Source organism: Apteryx mantelli, chromosome 2 (genome assembly GCF_036417845.1).
Source record: "Apteryx mantelli isolate bAptMan1 chromosome 2, bAptMan1.hap1, whole genome shotgun sequence".
Classification (NCBI taxonomy): domain Eukaryota; kingdom Metazoa; phylum Chordata; class Aves; order Apterygiformes; family Apterygidae; genus Apteryx; species Apteryx mantelli.
Window position 1 is genome coordinate 146,168,240 of NC_089979.1, and position 22,066 is coordinate 146,190,305.

The window sequence follows — 22,066 nt, forward strand, 5'->3', positions numbered from 1 at the left end:
TTGCTGGTGCCTATAATAGCTTTCAGAAAGCCAAATAAACACAGATTACTAGCAAGGAAATCTGAAGTTTATGTAATACACAAAATCTTGAGACTATTACTGAAAGTTATGAAGTGCTCCAAAGACTACAAATGGCCCCCAAGGAAATAATTCTAAAATAATAATAATAAAAAATTAACCAGAAATCACAAATATACAGGTCATATGCCAGAACAAATGCAATTTCTTGGAATTAAGTATCTGTCTTTTTATTAAAAACATCCCTGTATGTTCATGATGGGTTTAAAATACAAACAGAAGACATCTGCTAGATTAACACCCTTGCTATCATGTTTTAACTCTTTAAAAAAAAAAAATCACACAATAAAAAGTTAGCATCTGATTCTCATTAGCTCATGATGCAGTCCAAAACTTTTGATAAAAATATTAACTTTATTCTTCACTCATAACACAAAAGAAAACAGAAGGTGAAGAGTTAAAGCTGTTTGGCAGCTGTTACTTTAAACTCTTTGGGGTTTTGTAATTTGCAGTGCATGTCAGGTCCCACACCCCGGAACTTTTTGCAAAAGCACCCAAGCAGAGCAATGAGCACAACAGTCAGAGATATGATATAGCGGAGGACCTCCTTCTCTGAATCTTTCAGTAGTAATAAATTATGGTATAGCCAGGAGCTGACTGAGACCAAAACAGAGAAATCAGAGTTAAAAGAGTATGTAGAATTGGACATGACCTATATAGAAGACATGGGTAAGGCTGAACAGAGCAGTAAGATTTCCTAGAGGGAGAAAATATGCAGAAGGAGGGAGAAGGACAGAGCCAAAAGGCACTACAGCGGAAGGGACAAACAGAGCACAAAACCTTGAGCATGTCTATTAAAGAGAAGCAGCTAGAGCGGTGGGATTCAAGTACAAGACACACCAGTTTCTTGTTAAAGGTGCTCAGGAAGTAAAGAATAACAGATAGCACTGAAAGCCAGCCATAATGGAATCAGAGCATGAAGACAACTGATCAGTGGCAAGGTCAGCACTTCAAGAACTGATGGGCAAATGTCACACTACAAAGGCCATTATAAGTATGTTTAGAACAGGAGCTTGGTAGCAATCAGAGGTTGTGTTTGAAGAGAGTATGCAGAACAGAATCTTTTGCAGAACTGAGTAAGTTTTTATTTTATATATATAAAAAACTGAATAGAAACTGTTTATAGTTATCCAAAGGAATGCCACTTTCCCCTTAAGATCCTCTTTACTGCATCTAGGAAGAAAAGCTATTCCATCATACAAATGCTGAATATCACTACATCAAACCCCTAAATTGAGTCAACTCCACATCCCTTAAAGCCTGAGAGCCCCAATTCCAACAGAGAAGTTAACATTCAACAACTGCCAAATACTGCCATCCCATCATTCTGTAACTGTGCATTAAATTTGCTACCTCCAAAAGTATCCACTTATGTCAACTCCAAGCTGTCTGCAAGAACTAATGAATAGTAAACTACCATCCAGCTCCCACTCAGCAGTGGGAATTCCTTCTCTAGAGCTGTCCTAAACATGTCACCCTTTGACAAATATGGATGGACACATTCTTCTCTTTCTGGTTTAGAACAAGCACCCTAAGCCTCTAAGACATATATAGGTGTCTCTCATGTGTCCGCTTCTATTTTTTTTACCGCTTCCAATACTTGCATTTCCATATTACCTTTTTTTCCTCTGTTTCTGCCTTATTTGCTTTTCCCTAGTGCACAGCTTGCAGCATTAAGAGAACTAACAAAAGCAGAACTTTTATTTAGCTCCTTGGGCACTGAAAAAAGAAAAAATTGCAAGATTCTTCTCTGAAGAAAGATAAGGGATTTTGCTATTAATTCACAGAACAGAACAATTTGACAGTTTATAGCTCAGTAAAACTCTGGTCACAAACTGGAGCCTCGATGCACTACTGCAAAACAGTGCAAGTCCTGCATCTACCTACTGCAAGTACCAAAACCGGAACAATGAGACATCTGTTCCAAACTCACACAGCAAGGCAAAAACAACTGCACAGCAGTCACCACTTCTTCTGAATGGAAAGCAACACGATGAGTTTTTTTAAATATTCCTCAATGTGTTCATAAAGTACCCGTAAGGGTTATTCTTTTAATTATTGAACAGATCCATATAATCTGGACACAGAGTCACTTAAAAAAGAAAAAACAATGAGGTTGTGACAAATGCGAAGAAAGAGAAGCACAGACTGCTTACTACTCTAAGTTCTGCATCTCTCCACACCAGCCCATGCCTACAAAGTTGCAGTTTAGAAGTTGCATCCTGGCTTGGCAGAAAGCCAGCACAACAGAAATCCTAGGTCTGGCTGCAATATGTCAAAAAGCACAAAGGACTGGCCAAAACCACAACAGTTAGTAGCCATAAGACAGTGTTATGGCTGTCAAGCTAACCAAGCTTTCCTTAAATAAGGAACACACAGACACACTACTGTAGCAGAGTCTCATCTATCCACATCTCTGTGTGCTAGTAAAGGCCATCTAAATGCCTTATTCCACCTACATGTTCACCATCTTTCTTTGGGAATCACTGAGCAACCAAATCCTTCTCAGCCACTTCAGGTGGAGATTGAGAATCTGGGAGAAGAACAAAAAACATGGCGAGTATTTCAGAAGCTGAAATGCAGTTGAACTTAAAGCAATGAGGACAGGCTGAAAACCTACCAAGTCGGTCAGGGACAACTTACCGATCAAGTTAACACCTAAGTAAAATAACTTCTATAATATGGAGCTTGAAATACAGGCTGGAGGAAGTTCAAGTGAATCTAACTAACCATAAAATGCCTCCAGATTCACCACCAGGAGGGACAGCCTCCAGAAACAAGACCCAGGAATGACAGAGTAAGTCTTAGCACATATCCCAAACAAACTACCCATCACCTTCATACTTTAGCCTGAGCGTGCTCCTCACTCAAAGGGAGCTATGGGAACATGCCGAGGAGGACGTGTGTTCATCTCCTCCGAAGGTCAAAGTGGACATGACTGTGTGATGCAGTTACTGGCCACTCCACCAGGCCAGTTTCCACACCACAGTTGCTGGCAACAGAAATACACTGTCAAAATGACAATGGCGGCTGAAGATTCAGCCATGACAGAAATATTTACAAGAGATGAGTCAGAGTTTTTACAAAAAGATCAATGTAGAAGACAAATTACCTTACTTAAATATGCATAATAGGGTTTGAGAGTTTATGTTTCTGATAAAGAAAATCAATCAGGTCCAAAAAAATATACTTAAAGTGCGGACTGAGTTAAAAACCAAGGACCTGCCATCAGTATCGAAGAGCAGAACTTATTGGCAAAGAACCCTATCGATTTTCAGTAGTGTTTCTTCCAGAATAAGGTATTATTCTGTCACTCTTACCTACATTAACTGTATCTACTAAATTCACATTCTCACGTTACAAGGTACTGTGGCTTTAACTGAATGTTTTACCTTACATCAGTGTAATATAATCTTGGAAATAAGAATTTCTTTTTTTTTTTTTTCTCGTCATAATGTGTCAGTACTGACTCATATGGCATCTAGCACAAAGCACCAGTGAGTTCTGAACATGAATTGGAAATACATGGAATTCATTGACTCTGCTAAATTTTAGGGTATTTTAATTACCTTCCAAATTTTATTTATCTTGATGCAGATAAAATGATACAAAGTAGGTCAGCTTTTTTTGTTAGTGGTAAGTAAATTTATATTTTTTTTAAGGGCAACTTTTTTACAGTATTGAAGGCACTAAGCACACTAAAGGCTGAATTTTGTTGAGCAACTTGAATGAGTGAGATAAATCTTTTATATAAACATATATCACTTAGAAAATTTCTAAAAGTCTAATATTAAAATCCACCGTTCCTGAGAAAGTTGGAAATTTGTAAGAACTCCCCCTCATAACAGTATGCAAATACCATGAAAACCACAGGAATAAAAGACAAGCCAGTGATGCTTAATTAGAGGCCTCAGATTGTTAAAAAATCTTGAACAAGGAAGTGCACATACTCATACACTCAATTAACTCACATGCCTTGTATCTGCTAGCAAGGATTTATTTCAAATCCATTGCCATGAACAAGAAAGAAAAAACACATCTGTATATGTTTCAAGCCAAAGCTGTTTTGAACAAAGCAACTTAGCAGAAAAGTAAGAAGCAGCCAACTCCTGGTGTTATTAAAATTGCCACAGCCATGCAAGGACAAAACCTAAGCCATGTATCCTGGGTAACACATTAATTTCATAGAACAATGACCATTCACAAAAGACAATCACCAAGTCGTTCAAAGTACAGTATACCATACTATGAACACATCACCAAAAATGGTGGAAAATACATTACATTTTTACTACTGTAAGGTAAAGTTTGATTAATACCATATGGCTTTTACAAGACAAGCATGTGTGCACGTCTGCAAATGTGCGCACAAACACTTAGGTCTCCAATCCGTGATTGCATCCACAAGCTTTCTAGCAAAAGTAATGAAAAGGCAAGAAGATTTTGGTGAACGTGAAATTCTTATTTCTTCAGGTCCATCCATGAAAGCTAGTCATAATGATTCACTATTTTTGTCTCAGAAATCTGTTATTTAACACAAATTCAGACAAAATTAAAGTTATGAATGTACTTCAAGATAGTATCTTGTTATATTTATGTTTCTTCTCTACTCTACAAGGCTTAAAAAACCTAAAATGCAACAATAATAATATTAGTGTCTGAATAATTCAAGACAAGGAAAGGAATCTTGTCTTTTCCCTTAGTCTGCTTAGCATGGTATAAGACATACAATATTTTATTCCCCCCTCGGGCAAAGAGGCCCAGTTAATGCAATATATGACTACCTCAAAGTCGTATCTGAAGCCATCAGTCTGGCTTAAAAAAGAAATCGAAACCCAGTATTAAACTAGGACCACAGACAGCATTGTTTACAAGTTCAATTAGTTACCAGCATACCTCTCCAAAATCAACCTTTACCTGCACTGCCTCACATCTCTCTGCATTAAAGCAATTGCTTCTTATAGTATTTTCTGCATTGTAACTACAGACAAACATTGACTTCTAACAGCAACTTGCATATAATTATTTGAAGTAACTTATTTTCTGTTTTTAAGCAGCAGGAAGATTGAGATTCTGGTGTTACTAGCAACATCAAGCTTGCAAGTATGTTTGAAATACAAATTTGTCTACATGTCTGCTTTTGAAAATGCAAGTTCTCTTTTGGCAGATTAAGTTAAAAATTAAACCCAACTCAGAAAGGAGGGGAAGGTGAGGGAAAGAGTGAGAGGAAAAGGAGGAAGCTTCTTAGTACTAGTAGCTGGAACCTATCCAAATTTCATTTCCTATATAGAAAATTTTACATGCCAGCCTATCATCTTTACGCTGACTATTTTTTCCTACTTTCATTGCATATACACATCCAAAAACCAAGCTTGTCATCCATTTTGGGGACAAAGTGACTGTGTGTCTATTTACATGAAAAATAACCTCAAATTCTTTGGACATTGGTGTAGCAGAAAACAGTCATTAAGGTGGCAGTTGTCAGCCCTCTGAATACGTTGAAAACAACCCCAGAGTGCTGAAACACAACCTTCTGCCCACTACCACGCAACATTCTGGCTTCAGCCCCAGCTTTGGCCTCTGCCCTTACACAAGTATGACAAAGAAAAGCATGGCATAGCAAGAAAGGGATTACTAAATCTGAAAATAATTTCAAGAGGGTCCTGAAGTAACTGCCATGACCAGGTATCAGTAAATTCATTAAAAAGTTCCTAATCATTAAAGTAAAGATGGCAGGGATTAAGACCCTAGACCCTGGTCCAGGTTTACTTCCCAGCTCTGACCTAGACAGTGACCAGATATCTTGGCCCCAGCACCTTCCCTGTATGCCTGAGCTTATCATCTGCAAAATGGAAGTATTTTCCCTCCTCCCTGTGGTCAGAGTGGGCTCTTTAAGCAAGAAGTGTTGGGTTTTGTTTGTTTTTGTTTGTTTGTATTTTTTTTTATGTGGAAGATATGGCCAACTTTTATTATACATTCAAGATGCTATAAGAAAAACTTAAAGATGCAACTCGGGCAACTCTGCAAGAGAAAGTATGATTCCCTTTAGCAAATGCAATGCATCTCCTTCCTAACTTTGGAGTGTTAAAAGCTCTTCTGAATTTCAAGAAGATTTTGAGTAACAAAGGCTGCACTTTAACATCTCCACAAAGACACGCCGGAAGGTAAGCAATGATCAGCCCTGCAAACTGATGTTGCCATAAAATATTTACTTATAGCCAGCCCCCAGGTCTACAAAAGCTCTTTCACCATGGGCTGTTTAGAGTAGATTACTACTTACTAACTGCTCATCTGTATAGCAATAGACAGAATGCCACGAAGTAACGCTCAGTATAAAGGCAATGAAATTGTACCAGGGTCAAGAAGCACTGCTGTGCATTCCTGTCTCACTCCAGTTCAATATACACCTTTTTGTAAAAGCTACATTCACCACAATTTTGTAAGGCACAGGCATACAGATTAAATAATACATGGATTGAAGAAACACCTGAGAGTCTGGCATGATTCTAGCTCTCTGAATTTGAGCTTTAGTATTTTTCACCATGCTGTAAGACTAGGGGGAATGGAAGATGATACTTGATGATTCTGAGTGGGTAATTGAGCCATGATTCCTAATGCCTGAGCGCATCAGAAGTTAAAAAGCATCTTTTTTTTTTTTTTTAAAAAAAGGTGGGAATCAGATTGCCATGGTAAACAAAGATTCTCTACAGCTCCTGAACAGCCTACATTACCTATTCATAAGTTTGATCCAGAGTACTTACATATACATTTTTTTGATTTTTGTCACACTAGAATTTCTGAAAATTTGGACTATTCACTTAAAATCATGCATTAATTTGCATATAAGAATAACTATTACCTTTCTATGGACACTGCTACAAAAATGGCTCTACTCACTGTTATCCAACACTCTGCTCCTTCAAAACCCAAGGAACTATTCTGTGCAGAAAGGCAGTTCATGACGTGACACTGCCTCAATCCCCTTTCTAATGACAGTCTGCTAAGAGGGCTCACTCATCCCTCTCTCAGCAACAACAGTAAACCATGCTTCAAAAAAAAAAAAAAAAAAAAAAAAAAGCAGAGCATTAATGAGAGACTAACTAGCTACACACAGGTAAAATACTAATTAAAACAAGATTTCCCGCAAGACTGTGAACATAGCTAAAGAGTGCCAAGTAGTTCTCACTGAGGTAAAGCTTCACAGAGCAGATGGCTGTTCATATCTGATCTAAAGAAGGAAGTCCTTATCTAATCAAATGTCTGGAAAAGCTAATAGTTTTCAACATGAATTTTAGTACATCAGATTCTCTTCCTTCAACAACTGATTTTAAAGTACTTTTAATAGTTTAATATTCCAAAGCCTGTTGCAGCTATAACTCAATAGCTTGCAGCAATAGGCAAACTTGAAATTCATCCCATTAGAAGCTCTTGCTGCTAATGGCTTCAGGCCTCTTAAAGCAAGTGTATTTTTAATTTCTCCTTTCATGTACATTGCTAACAACAATATTTACATCAAGTAAGTGTGATGCCACAGTTTCCTCTAAAAAGTCTTAACTAACAGTAGCCTTTAGAATGAAATAGCTATCCTGTCTTATAGAGGACTAGGTGAGAACAAAGGAAATTTTAATTTTTGAAGAAAACGAGCTTCTTCATATTAAAGTTTTAATAGTAGGAAAAAAAGTAACACTTCCTCCTCCCACTCCACAAAACAATGAAAATACAGCTCTCATTTAAAACATCTGTGTTCCTGGCTCCTGTAAATCATACATCATGAATCCAGAGACTGCCTCAAACTTAAGCTATTTGCCAGGATCTAGACTGCAGCCCCGTAGCTGAAATAAGCTGAGTTGCAAGAATACTCTGGGTACTAACAGCAAAGCTAAAAGAGGAAGTACATTGCTGTGCTTCACAGTGTCTGTCAACATTATTACCACAAGTAGCTTTTTAAACTACTGTAATGTTTGTCCAGGTCAGCATGCTACTCAGCAAGTTTCCGAACTTGCCAGTAGCACAATTTGCAGCGAAGCAAAGACAGCCAGTGGCACTCCCATCTTGAGCTCTGCCGCCCGTTCTGCGGACGCAACGCAACGCAGCGCCCGGGACAAGTTTATGGCCCTGCCGCGCGCTCTCGCCCGCATCTGCCTCCCCGCTGCAGACGCGTCTCTGGAGCTCCCCAACCCGTTCGTCTCCCCAGCACTGCCTGCCCTGCTCAAACAGAAACAAGAAGCTGCCTCGAGCGCTTCCCAGCAGCCTGTCCTGCCGGGCTGCAGCAAAAGCTCGCCGAGCCTTCCAAGATGTAAAAGGGCCATCGTAGGAACAGAAGGAAGAACGGCGGGATAAGAAATAAAAACTTCTTATCTTTGAGCAGACACTTATCTAGCAGACATCAACACAAAAGCGCAATAATTAAGGAAAGCAGGCAGTTATCTGGAGGAAAGTGGGGATCAGTCAGGCCGAGCAGACAATTGCAAGAGGAGTGACCAGACGCTATCAGGCAACATGCACTAATTACGCCAAATAGCACATTTACAGCTAGCCGATATGAATTACTATATCAGGATGCTATGTTAAGTGCCCAGTACTGCCCTCCACACTTCTTCGGTGTTACAGCTTCGAAGTGCACCATTTCCTCTCAAAGCAGTTGGGGACACTCCGAGGGCAGAGGACGGATGGCTAAGGTACTAACCCTTAAATTACTCTACGGTTGGTAGAAAAGCTGATGAGTGCTGCATGTCACGGTTCATACTAGCTTAAACTGTGGATGAAGCTGCCTTTAAACTAACGTGCAGGGTACGAACTGGAGCAGCCGACACAGACACAACAACCCGTTCGGCCAGGGACAGAGGCAGTTGTGGCTGAAAACATTTTAATCGTCACAACTAAGTCTCCTAGCACTCACTGCTCCATGCTCTAACACAGTTTTTTGTTTATTGTAGGCAAATTAGTGTTTAAGAAATTCTTTATACTTTTTCTTTGAGCAATGGGGTGTAACACCTTTTCAGACAATAGCTAATTTGCTGTATGACCTGCCCTACATCTCATGCTGTAGTTCTACAATCAATTTAATCCTGCATCAATCGGCAATGCTGCCATAAAAGGAAGTCCCTGATTTCCTTTATCAGCTCCTCTCAGCCCTCTTTACACCAGCAACAGGGTTTGTACAATTCCTGATGAACCCAATCTGGGAGGTGAAAACTGACCTGATGCATACCAGAGCTTTCAGCTGGATCACTTCCTTGATCTCATTTACTACACAGCTACACAAATATTCGTAGGAGAGGAAGCAGACAAAGGCGAGAGCAACAATGCAGCTTAATCCAGATTAAATCAAATCTTGGGAATACAATGTTAATTAAAAATGTGGAAGAGCCACGCAGACAAGCCCAAACAACACTGCACGCCTCCTTCGTTGTTTCTACACCTTTTTTTTTTGTTTGTTTATTTACTCTTGGGAGGGAAATACTCAGACTCATAAATGTAACAGTACAAAGACAAATGGCTCAGAAATCTAAATAGTGCCATAGACAATAACTCTTGTTTGAGTCTTGAAAAACGCATAACTGAGCCAGGTAATCCATATGTGCATTCCTTCAGTACAAGTTATGTGGTGTATATATTCAGAAGCACTATGGCAGAGCCAGAGGGTAACACTATGCTGATGAAACTTTCAGTTACGACATTTAAGGCCTGACTACCTGGGGGCGCATACAGTGTTGTCTAGGCTCCCACAGCCGTCTGGAGAGATATCTACACAGCCAGGGGATTCCATGGTATGATTCTTCTGACCAAACGTGCCTCTTCCAGGTGAGAGGAATTACGCTCAACTCCATTAGCTGAAAAGATCAGATGTTCATGTCTGAACATCTGAAATGTCTGAAATGACTGAAGATAGCTAGCTATGTAGACACTTACACTGCAGACTCCTGGCTTAGGCAAGATGAATCCCACCTGGAATGACAATTGCACATCCCTCATGGGAGGTAGATGTAGGAAGTAGAGACTGAGAGATGAGGTGTTTGGATCTTAGCCTTTCACTTGCACGGCTGGCATGATGGTGAGTGAAAGGGCTGGACAGAGCTGCTGATACATTTAGTTCCTTCCAGCAATAGTCCAAATATAGCATTTACCTTTATTTGTTGTTGTTGCTTTATTATCAAGAAAGTCTCACAACATCACGTGAGAAATACTTGCTATATTAGTATATGCCCTTGCTTATAAATGGTGAAAGAAGGCACTGTTTTTTCACTAATGGTAAACATAAAGGTGAAATGAAACAAGAAGGAGCTGCCATCACTGCTATTGCCTCTCCTGACCATTGTAGGAAGGAGGTCTGCAGGAAGGTCTCCTATTTTTAGCAAAGCAGGAATACCTTATATCTCTTATTTCTCTCAACATTTACTTATTGTCAATGTAAGCTACCTTGTACTGTTAAACACTGCTATTATATTATTCACCTATACCACACGGTACAGTAGTTCTCAGCACTTTCGCAGCTAGGACTTCCCTGAGAAAACTGGAAACATTTTGCACTTTATAGGATTCAGCTCTCCTTTGCTGCCCCCATGCCAAAAGGATGCTGCTACTTCCTCTCCCGCCGCTTCCCCTCCATCCCGTTTCCTCCTGGCTAACCTCAGTTGCCACTGCGCCTCCTCAAAGCCCGGCTCCCGCAGCGCAGAGCAGAGAGGCTGAGGGTGGCCCCTGCACTGAGCCAGCCCAAGTCCAGCTAGGCTTGTGTGGGGCCCTTCTTCAACGGCTGGGTGCTCCTGCCTCCCTACCTGGAAAATAACCAATAAAGCAACATAGCAGAATTTTCCACTCGGTGCATACACAGGTTCCTACGCAATGAGGGGAGGCTTCACCTCCTGGCGTATGAGGGTTTCTTACAGACAGTGGTTGAAGACAGGATTTCACTGTCTAGGATGCCTCCACAACATGGTACAGACAATGACAGCTCACATGATTTCAAGAACTAAGAATAGGAACAATTAAAAGATAGCTTTGACATTGGGTTTTCACATTTTGTGTGTCCAGCCTGCACAGAGACTGATTCTATCCAAAAATATATTTAACATTGGTTCTGTTTAAATATATCCAGTCCCCCATGTAGTTAAAGAGGGAGCCAAATTTACAGACAATACCATAAGAAAAGGAATTTTTTCTTCAAATTGTCTCAAAATGAGTTGTTCTTCAAGTTAGCAAAAAAGTGAAATGGTTGTATCTGAACCAGAACATTTCATGTTATTTGAACCGGAACATTGGTCTTTTACATGGATTGAAAAATGTAGCTTTATGATGAAATATATTTAAACAGTATTTTTAAGGTCTCAGACATGCCATGTCCTCAAATATAATTCTGTCTTTATATTTTAAAGTGAAAGATTCAATGTCTTTATCAAAAGTAAGAAATATTACAATATCTTCACATTCTTATGGCTCTATATTAACAAATGTATATATTTCCAGTTTCCAATAAAAGTGTTCCTAAAAAGCATTTATATAATGCATATTACCCATGAATATAAAGCCAGATATTACATAACCAAAACCCTAATGTAAACCAGCTTACAGAAAAATGTTTCTGGAATTTTTGAAGAAAAAAGCACTCATTTTTCTTTGGTATTTCCTAAAACAAAATATTTTAGTGTATATGACAGGTTCTTATAAGTGTGGCTACATTTTTTTTTTTTTAACTTGACAGAATAGACTCAGAATTTCAGTAAGTCAAAAGAAAAGGGAAACTCATTTTTAGTGACTGGAAGAACATGGTATTCATTTGTTTTCAAACACATTTTAGTATTACTAACCTCATTTGTTCTAGTAAATACAACCAATTTTACACAGGTTTCCTCTCTCCCTTATTTGTGCTCCCTGATAGGTGTATAGTAAAACCACAGAAACCTGTAGGGAAGACAGAATATCAACAATATATTTCTGACAAAAGCTGCTTTTCTTTGCATCTAAAGGCAGAAGTGATATATATTGGAGCAAACAGAAATTAATCCTACAAAAATTGCAGCTTGCATAAGGTAATCATTGTCAGAACCACTAAATAGAAACACTGAAAATACAAATTTTGAATTCAAGTTGCAGATGTTTTTGAGAGACTATTTAGTTTGCCTTTGGCTGACCTACAGGAAAAATAACCATCTCCCTAAATTATGGGCTCAAGGTACACAACACAACTATTTATCAAATGTACTAGAATAATTTGAGATATGCAAAAAAGTATCATCATTTCTAACCATACTGTTACCTAAAAGCCCAGTCTCAACCAACGTTCTAAGAAACGCCATTAAAACAGTACCACTAAGTTGCTTGGTACTGTGCGCACCTATACTGACACGAAGTAACAGCAGTTGCTATGTGCTTTACTGCTCTGGGAAAGCTATTATTAGGGTGACAGGAATCAGGGGTGTAGGGTGCTGCACAAGTGGCCATATTTAGGAAAGCGAATTTCCTCCAGTTCTCCTGGGGGATCCAAGAGCTGTTAATGACTGCTGTGTACAATGAAGCATAGGGATTGCTTTGTCATCAAATTTAGTTTTGCCTTTAAGAAACCTCTAATGGTTATTTGCATTACATGTATTGCATGTCCTCCTTCGCTAGTACCTTTCAGTCAACATAATTTATAAGGGAATGCTGCCACATAAAGCTTATATCCGAGGAAATGAACATGCTCAGGAAAAGCTTGCAGGGATGGCCCTTGAACCTGTGAACTATGCATCAAGTTTCCTTGCCATGCATCTTGCTCTCAGTTTTCTGGATGGAAGACAAGAGTAAAGAACTAATTTGAAGTCTGTGCTAATAGTAGGCAGAGTGACATTTCTACTCTGTAATGCCCTAAAAACCACTGAAGATTTTATAAGTTTTCCAACAAGTCTAAAAGCACAATCCATTCTCCTTTCCAACACACATCTACACATACCCATACTCATGTTAGATTGACAAGCATGCGGTAAAGCTGCATTTTGTTGATAACAGAAACTTCCCGTATACAGAGGGGGCTGCTATCTGAAACCATTCACTTGGCCAGAAGTTGGCAGAGAAAGCAGCTGTCCTAAAAACTTCACAAACCCAGGTTCTAGTCCCACTCTGTAAGAGGTGTCAGTACGAGGTAAAATAATAATAATAGAGACAGAGAGAGGGGGAAAAGAAAAGGTTGTTTTAACCTACGTGTTAGCTAACACATGGCAATTAACACTTTCTCAAGGCACAAGCAGACAAAAGACCACAGGGAATCTGAATTTGCTATCCCTTGATTAGTATGTACGCACGTGCTCTTAACTATATATAAGCTAAGTCTTACTTACTGCAAGGTATTACAAGCCAAAAGGGTGAATACAAACATTAATCAAAAAAAGGATGACGTATTTAAATTTTACACCCTTAGCTAAACTAGGTATCTTACTTGTTCATTTGGCCATACTCTTGAGACAAATCAGTTACTAGACATCTGCAAGAATTAGTAGTTTAAAGTAAACACACACAAAAAAAATCTAGTGTTTATCTTGATATGATAACCCATAAAATGAACATTGTCCTCACTAAGATTTTACAACACTATCTAGTACTAAAGTAAACAACTTCCTCCCCACTAAAACAAAACAACAACTTTCATATTACTTTAGAGTAATTTAGTTTCTGTTCTGATGAGTCCATTTGTGGCCTCAGTGAAATAAATGTTTGCATTTGAAGGTCATTAGTAATTTGCAGCTGATTGAAGAGAGATGGTGCAGCAGTGCAAGATGACATCTGCATCGCCAAATTAGTCTTTTTCCATCACCTAAACTTTATCTATCATCAAGGCTAAAATTGCAAGCTTGGGATAACTACCTTTAGAAAAGCCAAAACCTTGAAGGTCTCTTCACAGCTGTTTGTATACTGTCTAGAAAAGAAGCCTTCATAAAATATCCAGCTGAAACAGTTGTGAAATTAGCTTTCACAATGTTAAGTAATGTAATGGCTGCCTGCAGTCAGGCAGGCAAAAACAAATAACAGCACTCAAGTATCAATCCCCCCATCTTCCATGCACACAGAATGGGATGACAGTTAAACTTTTACTCACTGTTGTATTAGAAAAAAATGTCTGATTTGATCCTGTGATTATGAAAGTGGGCTATCCTGAGCATATTTCTTCACAGACAAAACTGTCCTTGAGTTGCATGTCACCTAAGAAGTTTTTAAAAATTAATAAAATATGAAGACTAATGAAAACATGAACTAAAACCAATACTCACTGCATCAGAAAAAAGTCATACTGTACTTCTGCATTATAACATAATATTCTAGGATTTCCCTTAAAAGATTCTCCATAGCATCTCGGAATGAATCATCATCATCATCATCTTTTACTGTGAAACAAAGTTTAAAGATAACAAAGAAATTTAACCCCTTCACAAATTACACAGATTTTGCTTACATTCTCCCTGGGTTAGTGTTACCTCTTCATATAATTCTTAAATTCCTACCTCACCAAAGCTCCTGCAGTTTAAAAGGCTTCTGTTCATATGATCAGTCTCATACTGTCTGTAATCATCAGATACATCACCAATAGGGATGCAGCTTAAGTTTTTTTGATTTAAACCTCTACACATTCATTTCAGGAACATTCATTTCATCATTCTTTCAAATCAATTCAGGTTCCAGAAGACCTGGTAGAACAACATCTTAAAAAAAACAAACCTCAAACAAACAGAATTTAGTTTTCATTTGAAAGAACTGTCAGGTTGTACACAGTACACTTGAGAGAAAAGATGCATGATCTTACCATTCCTAAATATACCTTCATGTACTTGTAACAGCTTCATCACTGGGGCACTAAACATCCACATTCACAAAAATTAACAAAATCACCTGTGTGGAGATTTTACCATATTAAAAAACAAAACAAAACACCTCTCCCAGTTACTGAAACTTAACAGTTCAGCAGGACACTTTCAGAGGCCACAATACATCTGCATAATGAATCAAACAGGGTAACAGTGTGTCAAACTCATCCAATTTCCTAAATAGGGTGCTAAACACAGGGATTAATTACCAGTATTTCGCATATTCACGAATTGTGTCATCACTCTGGCTGAGCAGAATTTGAAGTTGGAACCATTTGAACATTAGGCTGAGAGCAGCAAAAAAGAAAAGTGCTAGATGCAAAGAATCATTCACGACCCCTTCCTTCACCGGAGTACCAACCACGGCTCCCATGTTCAAACAGCTCCAAATCCAAACAGTATTTAACACTGGTCTGTTAATACAGGCGCGCAAAATCTTAATCGAGTCTCATTTAATCTGTCCCACCATGAGAAGGGCTCTCTACCATAGTTTCTTATAATCTGTCCAATAATAAATACTGCAGTTGAAGACATTACTCCTTGAAGGCATCCTTTGCCTTTCTCAGCTCCACCTTTATTCTCATCCTTTGTTTTTTCACTAGCCTCTTCCCAGCCACACGGTGTACAGCCATTCAGGAGAGAGAACGTCAGCTCCACACATCCCTAAACTTCGGCAACAGTACCTTTAACCTGTGACCAGAACTATCACCACACAGCGAAAAGAGAGGGAGGGAAAAGACAGCTTAGGTTTCATAATCATTCAGCACTTACTGTGCTCAGTCTACAAATAAGGAATGTGCCTGGCACTGACATTTTTCCTTCCCCCCCAAGATGCGCGTACCTGATGATTAGGAACTTATTCAAGGCTACAATCTCACATCGCATAAACTCACAAAAGGACTCATGCTACATAGTTGGTAACCAGTGATCAGGGCTGAACAGAATACACTTTAATACTAGACTAGCTTGACATATCCATTTACCAATGTACATATCCAAAGGGTAAAGACTGGGCTAGTAATGAGAGTTTGGAAAATGGTGCTATCTATGAAAATTCTCAGATGTTCATACACCAAAGATAAAATTAGACCATTCCGTTTAGATATAAGTGTTCTCTACCCCCTGACATAACTGCTATTACTTAAATCATCAGCTGTCAAGGTTTGATGAGGATGTAACAGCTATAGAGACAAGTCAGTCTTTCCAGATACAATGAATTCAGCTTGACAATAAGGATGAGATAGGGCAGTCAAAAGGCACCAATTTTGCTGATACCTCCCATTTTGATTATGTATACAAAAGAGATTTTCCATATGATTACAGAAATTACAATAGAATTTGATATCATCTTGGCATCTGAAGTACCAGATTCAAGGGAAGAACACAGTTCTGTTTTTTTCTGGCGTACCTATCAACAAATTCTGTATCCTGAATTTAAGGGCCCCCAAGTTACAGTTTAGTACTTCTGATTCCATAACTGCTATCATTTTGTCCTCAAAAAGACTGACATAGAACATAAATCTGACATCAGATTACCTAGCATAGTAGGTTTTGCTACAATATACCAATACTTCTTGAACACTCAATATGAGAACAGAGGCCCACATAGATTACAGTATACCACAAATATAACGGTGGAAGAAAGAGCCCAAACCAGGCTACTTGAAGCAGAAGGATCTTTGACGATCTGAACACTTCCCTTCTTTCTGCATAAGACGCACCCCGCACTGATGGATTCTTCGGGATGTGCAAGATGGGGAAGTTTAGGGGGAAGGAGGCAGAAGCACAGCCCGCGCCTGGCGTGCTCCCCTGCCACTGCAAGGGGGATGCTGCCAGCCCCGCCACGAAGGCGAAGCGGGATGCAGCTCTCTGCCACGCCAGACGACACGGTTAGCCACCCGACAACGCGAGCGACACGGCTAATCCCGGCCGTGCCGAAGACGCGTTGCCCCTGGCGCGGGATGCACCACCAGGCAGAGGAGCTTCCGCTACGGGACCCGGCCGTGGGCCCGGCGGGCTCGCCGCTGCCGCCGGAGCCGGCTCGGGGCCGCGCGCGGGAGGCGCGGAGGGGCCGCGCCGCGCCGCTCCGCTCCGCTCCGCTCCCCCGCGGCTGGGGGCAGGTGCGCCCGGCCGCGAGGCCGCGCCGCAGCCGCGGGGGGATCCCGGGGGGCCGAGCCGAGCCGCCCGCGGAGGCCAGCGGCTGCCTCAGGCGCAGCGCGGCGGCGGCGTCCCGCGGGAGGCGGGTGACGGGGAGCCCGGCACGCGGCGGGACGCCCGTATCCCCGCTCCCCGGGCCGGCCGCGGGAAGGCCGCCGGGGCCTGCCGGCTCCGTGACAGGCCCCCGGCGCGGCGCGGAGCCCCCGGCGCCAACAAAAGGCCCGGCCGAGGGCCGCAAACTTCCCGGGGCGCCGCGCCGCCAGCCCGGGGCCGCCCTGCGCCGCCCCAGGGTCGGGCGGCGCCGGCGGGCGCCCCGCAGCGCGCCCCTCACCGCGACTTCGGGCCCTGCGGCGGGAGCGGGGCTGCCGGTGGAGCAGGGACGCAATGAAACAGCTCCGGCAGCACCGAGGCAGCGAGGGGGCAGCACAATGAGGCCGGCAGCGGCCCCTACCCCTTCCGCTAACAAAAGCTCCCCAGCCCCGGTGCTGCATCCCGCCTTCCCCGCGGGTCGCGGCAGCCTTCCCCGCCGGCGGGGGAGGGGGGGGGATTTTTGCCGCGGGCGCCGCCCCCTCCATGCCCCGCACCCGGCGGGGGTGCCAGCTCCAGCGCGGCACCAGGCGCCGGGGGGGGTCTCGCATCGCTCCCCCCTTCCCCCCCCGGCGCGGCCGCCAACTTTGCCGCCGCCCCGGGGGCCGCCGCACAAAGCGGGCCGGTCCCGCCGCCCTTCCCGCACCGACCTTGAGCCGCCTCGGGCGCCCCTAAGGTTTTGGTCACCGCCTTCCACACGTTGCAGCCGAGCAGGCAGAGGAGAAGCGCCGCCGACCTGCTCATTTCCACCCGCCGCCGCCAGCCGCCGCCAGGGAGGGAATCGCCGCCGGAGCCGCTGCCCGGAGGAGGAGGAGGAGGAGAAAGAGCCGCATCAGGGGCTGGCCCGCTCCGCGCCTCCCTCCATGTTGCCTTTCACTGCCCCTCCTGCTTTCTCCGCCTGCTGCATTGTAGTGCCGCCGCTGCGCCCGGCCGCCGCGTCCCGCGGGTCTCCCCCCGGCCGGGCGCGCTACGCGGCTGCGGCGGGGGAGGCGAGGGGGAGGGCTCCGCGGTCCCGGCTGCGGCTCGGGGTTTCCTTTTTCTTCCCCCCCCCCTTTTTTTTTTCTTCCTCCTCCTTTTTTTCGGTCTCCCGAAAGGGGCAGCGAGGCTCCGCCGCCCGCTCATTAACCCTTTGCGGCACCGCGGTGCCCCGCTCGGCGGCGCGGCGGGACGGCGCCCCCTGCCGGCCGCCCCGCGCCGCGCCCTGCCCCGCCCCGCCCCGCCCGGGCCTGTGGGGCGGCGGCGCGGCCTCGTCCCCCCCGCGCCGGCTACCGCGGCGAGGGCGCGCCTGCCCCGCCGGCCGCGCTTACCTGGCGCCGGGGGGCGCGGGTTCCTGCGCAGCCCTGTCTGTCGCCTTGTTGCCCCTCAACAGCTGGAAAATGGCTTCCTCGGCGCCGCGTTCCCCCGGCGGGGCGGCGAGCCCCGGCGCCGCAGCTCCCGTGTGCCGAGCCACGCGGCATCGCGCGGTCCCGCTGCTCCCGAGACCCGAGTTGGGAGCCTTCAAGGTGCTCTCTTGTGGCGCAGCAGCAGCCAGCTTTCCCCCATGACGTTTGCCTGTTAGAGTTTTTGTATTTAAAGCATATAAAAAAAAAAAAAGCCAAAAAACCCCCCAACCTACTGTTTTTGCTGTGACACTGTTTCAGACAGGCTATCCCAAGCTGCCCGAGCAAGGAGCAGTTCAGAGTTGAGAGGCGGGTGCTGCAGGCCAGCGCTGGGGATGCTGTGCTGCTCTGCCAGCGCCATGCCCGTGGGCCGGGGACCCGGCCGTGGCCTCCTGCCGCGCGAGGTGCTGCACAGGGGCACCAAGGAGAGGGCACCCGAGGCGGGCACAGTTGCTCCTGGGGCTTTTTCTTGGTGTGCTTGCACCATCCGCAAGAGCATCTCTTGGTGTGCTTCTTCCTCCAGGCCAGTGAGGACAGGACACAATGCCGCAACACCAGCTTCTTCCTTTCCCCACTCTTTTAGCATTATGCTTCCTCGGTGAGCAAGAGCAAGCACTCCTCCTGTTTCCCCCCAGGTGCAGAAATGGCTGTTACAGACCATCTTTGCACAGCTGTGCAAAATAAAGCTTCTGGCTCATCAGCTCATGGGTCTCCCAGGGTGTGGGTCTGAATACTGCCACTGCTCCAGTTTGCCTGCAAGGCTAATCCCTCGCAGAAATATCTTAAAGCTTCAGGTTTTATTTGTAACATAATTCTATTTTAAAATCAAATCTGTCATAAAAATGCAGTATGTTATATAATTGCTGTTAGAAAGCAATGGAGTTATTACAGCACATTATGAGGCATCCTTTTTGAGATCCCAGTTCCCTTTCACTTGAGGTCAATGGATTTAAGTTAGCATAAATAAGATGAACTTATAGCTTGAAACTTATATAGAAGATATTTCTGTCCATAAGGAAAGCTAGACCAATGTTTTACAAAGAGGAACATGCATTTTTCTGAATATAGTTCAATTATTTTCATAGAAGACATATCATAGCCCTTAGAACATCAGTGGATAATTGCTCCAAACACACTTTTAACTATTTTAATTATTGCTGAATGAAAATAGCTGCATTAAATTAACCAATAAACCCCCAAAACAGCCTTTAAATATTTATTTTTTAATTTTCTTAAAGAATGTGTTCATCTGTGCGCAGTGTTATTGTACTGAGTTTTGTCCAAAACTTTTATTTAAGGAAACAAAGGTTCTTCACAGGGGTACTGCACTTAATAAAAAAAGCTTTTCTGAAAGTGCTTATTCATAGATTTCTTATTTTCAAATTATGTTTAATTTAATATTTAGATATTATAATATCCCATCTAAACATAACATGTCAGAGGATGAAAAGAAAACTGATATTTTGCACTGTAGTCCAATAATTTGACCTACTGAAATGAGATGTAGATATGTGAACCTAAGTTCACACAGATTTTAAAAAACACAAATTATAAATAATCATACACTCCCTGCTTTAGCTCCCTTTATTGGAGCCCAGATATACTTACAGACTATGCTGGGCACACTGGGCTTGTCTCCTTCCCAAACAAGCTAAATTTATATATATAATTATATGGTAGTAATCTCATAAATGCACCCATTCACAAACTGAGCTATTCCTCCAAAGAGCCCCTCATGAAATGAACCTTTCTCCCTTGCCTCAGTGAGCACTGAAGTGTCTAACACAGACATACTGGTGATGCCATTGGTTTTGGAATGAGCGCTCACTGTGACACATGGCGTAGTTCATGTCTTAGAGCTCTGTTCAAATTCTCTTCAAACTCGGGCAGACATCGGTTATGCTCCAGTTGTGTTTTAATGCCTTTTTTTGCTGTTATCTATTAGCTAGAAAGTTACCTTTAAGGAAAAAAAGAGTCACTTTATGGGAGCCTGAGTAGGCACCATAGGAGAGGCTTCAATTAATAATGTTAATACAATAAAATGACCTAACTCAGGCTTTAGTGAGAATTTAGCTTTATCTGTGGTCATTTCTATTCAGAAAGGGTACTTGAGTCCAAACCCTAGAAGAGCAGTGGAGACGGGGTGAGTGGACCTATTCCTGTCCCAAGTTGGGAAATGAAATTATTCCTTTCTACAGCATTTCCTATTTCTCCAGTTCAGGCTGAGGCCTGGAGAAATATGTTGGTCCTCAGTGAAATTCAAGTGAAGGAGCTATATTGTACAAACAAAAAATTCCAAATAGTTGATCATTTAAGTCATGCATACTAACAACATACTTGCTAACAACATGCTTAGCTAATAATGAATCTCTCTGTAACTTTTAGATCATTAGTAGATACAACTACTGTTCAAAGACTGCTTTGAAGAGTATATGGCTTACTCTGAGGTTAGGTTTATAGTTAATAGTTTTCTGCTTTCTGTGATGAATAGTTTCACAGAAGTTTTTGAATGGTATTCTGATTACGCTTAAAACAAAATTCAGGCTAATTATTTCTTTTCTATTCTGTCTCAACTTCTAGAATGTTTTTTCAGATGATATTATTCCATGTATACAAATATAACTTATTAAAGCCATGCTTAGTCAGCCAATGACAAATCTATGCTGGATTAATAGTTAAATATTTTCTATATAGCAAGTGAGTTCAGTCAACCAAAAGGGGCAATTTTTTGTCACACAAATATACCTCCTGGCAAGCTGTTCTTCAGCCTTTTGGGTTAGTAGTTCTGGCCTGTGCGTTTAAGAACAGTTTGAAGATCATACACAAACTAAATCTGGGGGGTGGGGGGGAAGGTACTAAGTACAAAGCCCTGAAGATTACTTTGGAAAGCTCCTGGTTAGCTGAACCAGCTACTGATTATGGGATATTCAACATTTTCACATGAAAACTATGAAAGATATCTAGTCACAGATCTTACAGAGAGAAAAACCAAAGTTTTATGGCCAAGACAATAATAGCTTACTATCCTTACCAGAAATCTAGCAGTTTTTGCATGTGACTTTTGCTTTAGTTTTAATGATGCTGCGTGTGGATACAAAACATAGCACTGTTATCTTTAGCATAAACATCTTTCCCCTGAAGGATCTTAGACCATTTCAACATTCACACTAATAGCCCAGCATGTGTATGCTGAAGTCAACCAGTGCCCATACGTGCAATTAAGGTAAAGGAATGTTTGCCTAAGCAAGAAATAAGTACTTGTTTACAAAGGGAAGTCAGTGTGGAACATTTGTGTGTGAAATATTCACATCCTCATACCTGACTGCACACTAAATCCCCTTGGTAGACAACTGGATGTGGACCAGCTCAAGGTTTCAATAAACATTAGAGAAAAATTAGGTTTTACTGCCCAATTTATATATTAAAAAACAAAACAAAACAAAACAAAAAAACCTTATCTTGTGGGTACTCCCAGAACAGAACTAGGCTGAGGGAAAAAGCACTCTAAAAGTAGCAAAGGAGAGGCTAATGGGGAGT

General features: G+C 42.4%; 1 protein-coding gene across 1 annotated transcript in view; it reads right to left on the minus strand.

Annotated features, from left to right (window-relative positions):
- FAM171A1 (family with sequence similarity 171 member A1) overlaps nucleotides 1–17,982 on the minus strand; it is an 88,762-nt gene extending 70,780 nt beyond the window's left edge. The window contains exon 1 of the mRNA XM_067291753.1: nucleotides 17,801–17,982. Coding sequence (XP_067147854.1) covers nucleotides 17,801–17,894 — 94 coding nt within the window. The 5' untranslated portion in view covers nucleotides 17,895–17,982. The remainder of the gene's footprint in view (nucleotides 1–17,800) is intronic.
- Between the last annotated feature and the right edge of the window lie 4,084 nt (nucleotides 17,983–22,066).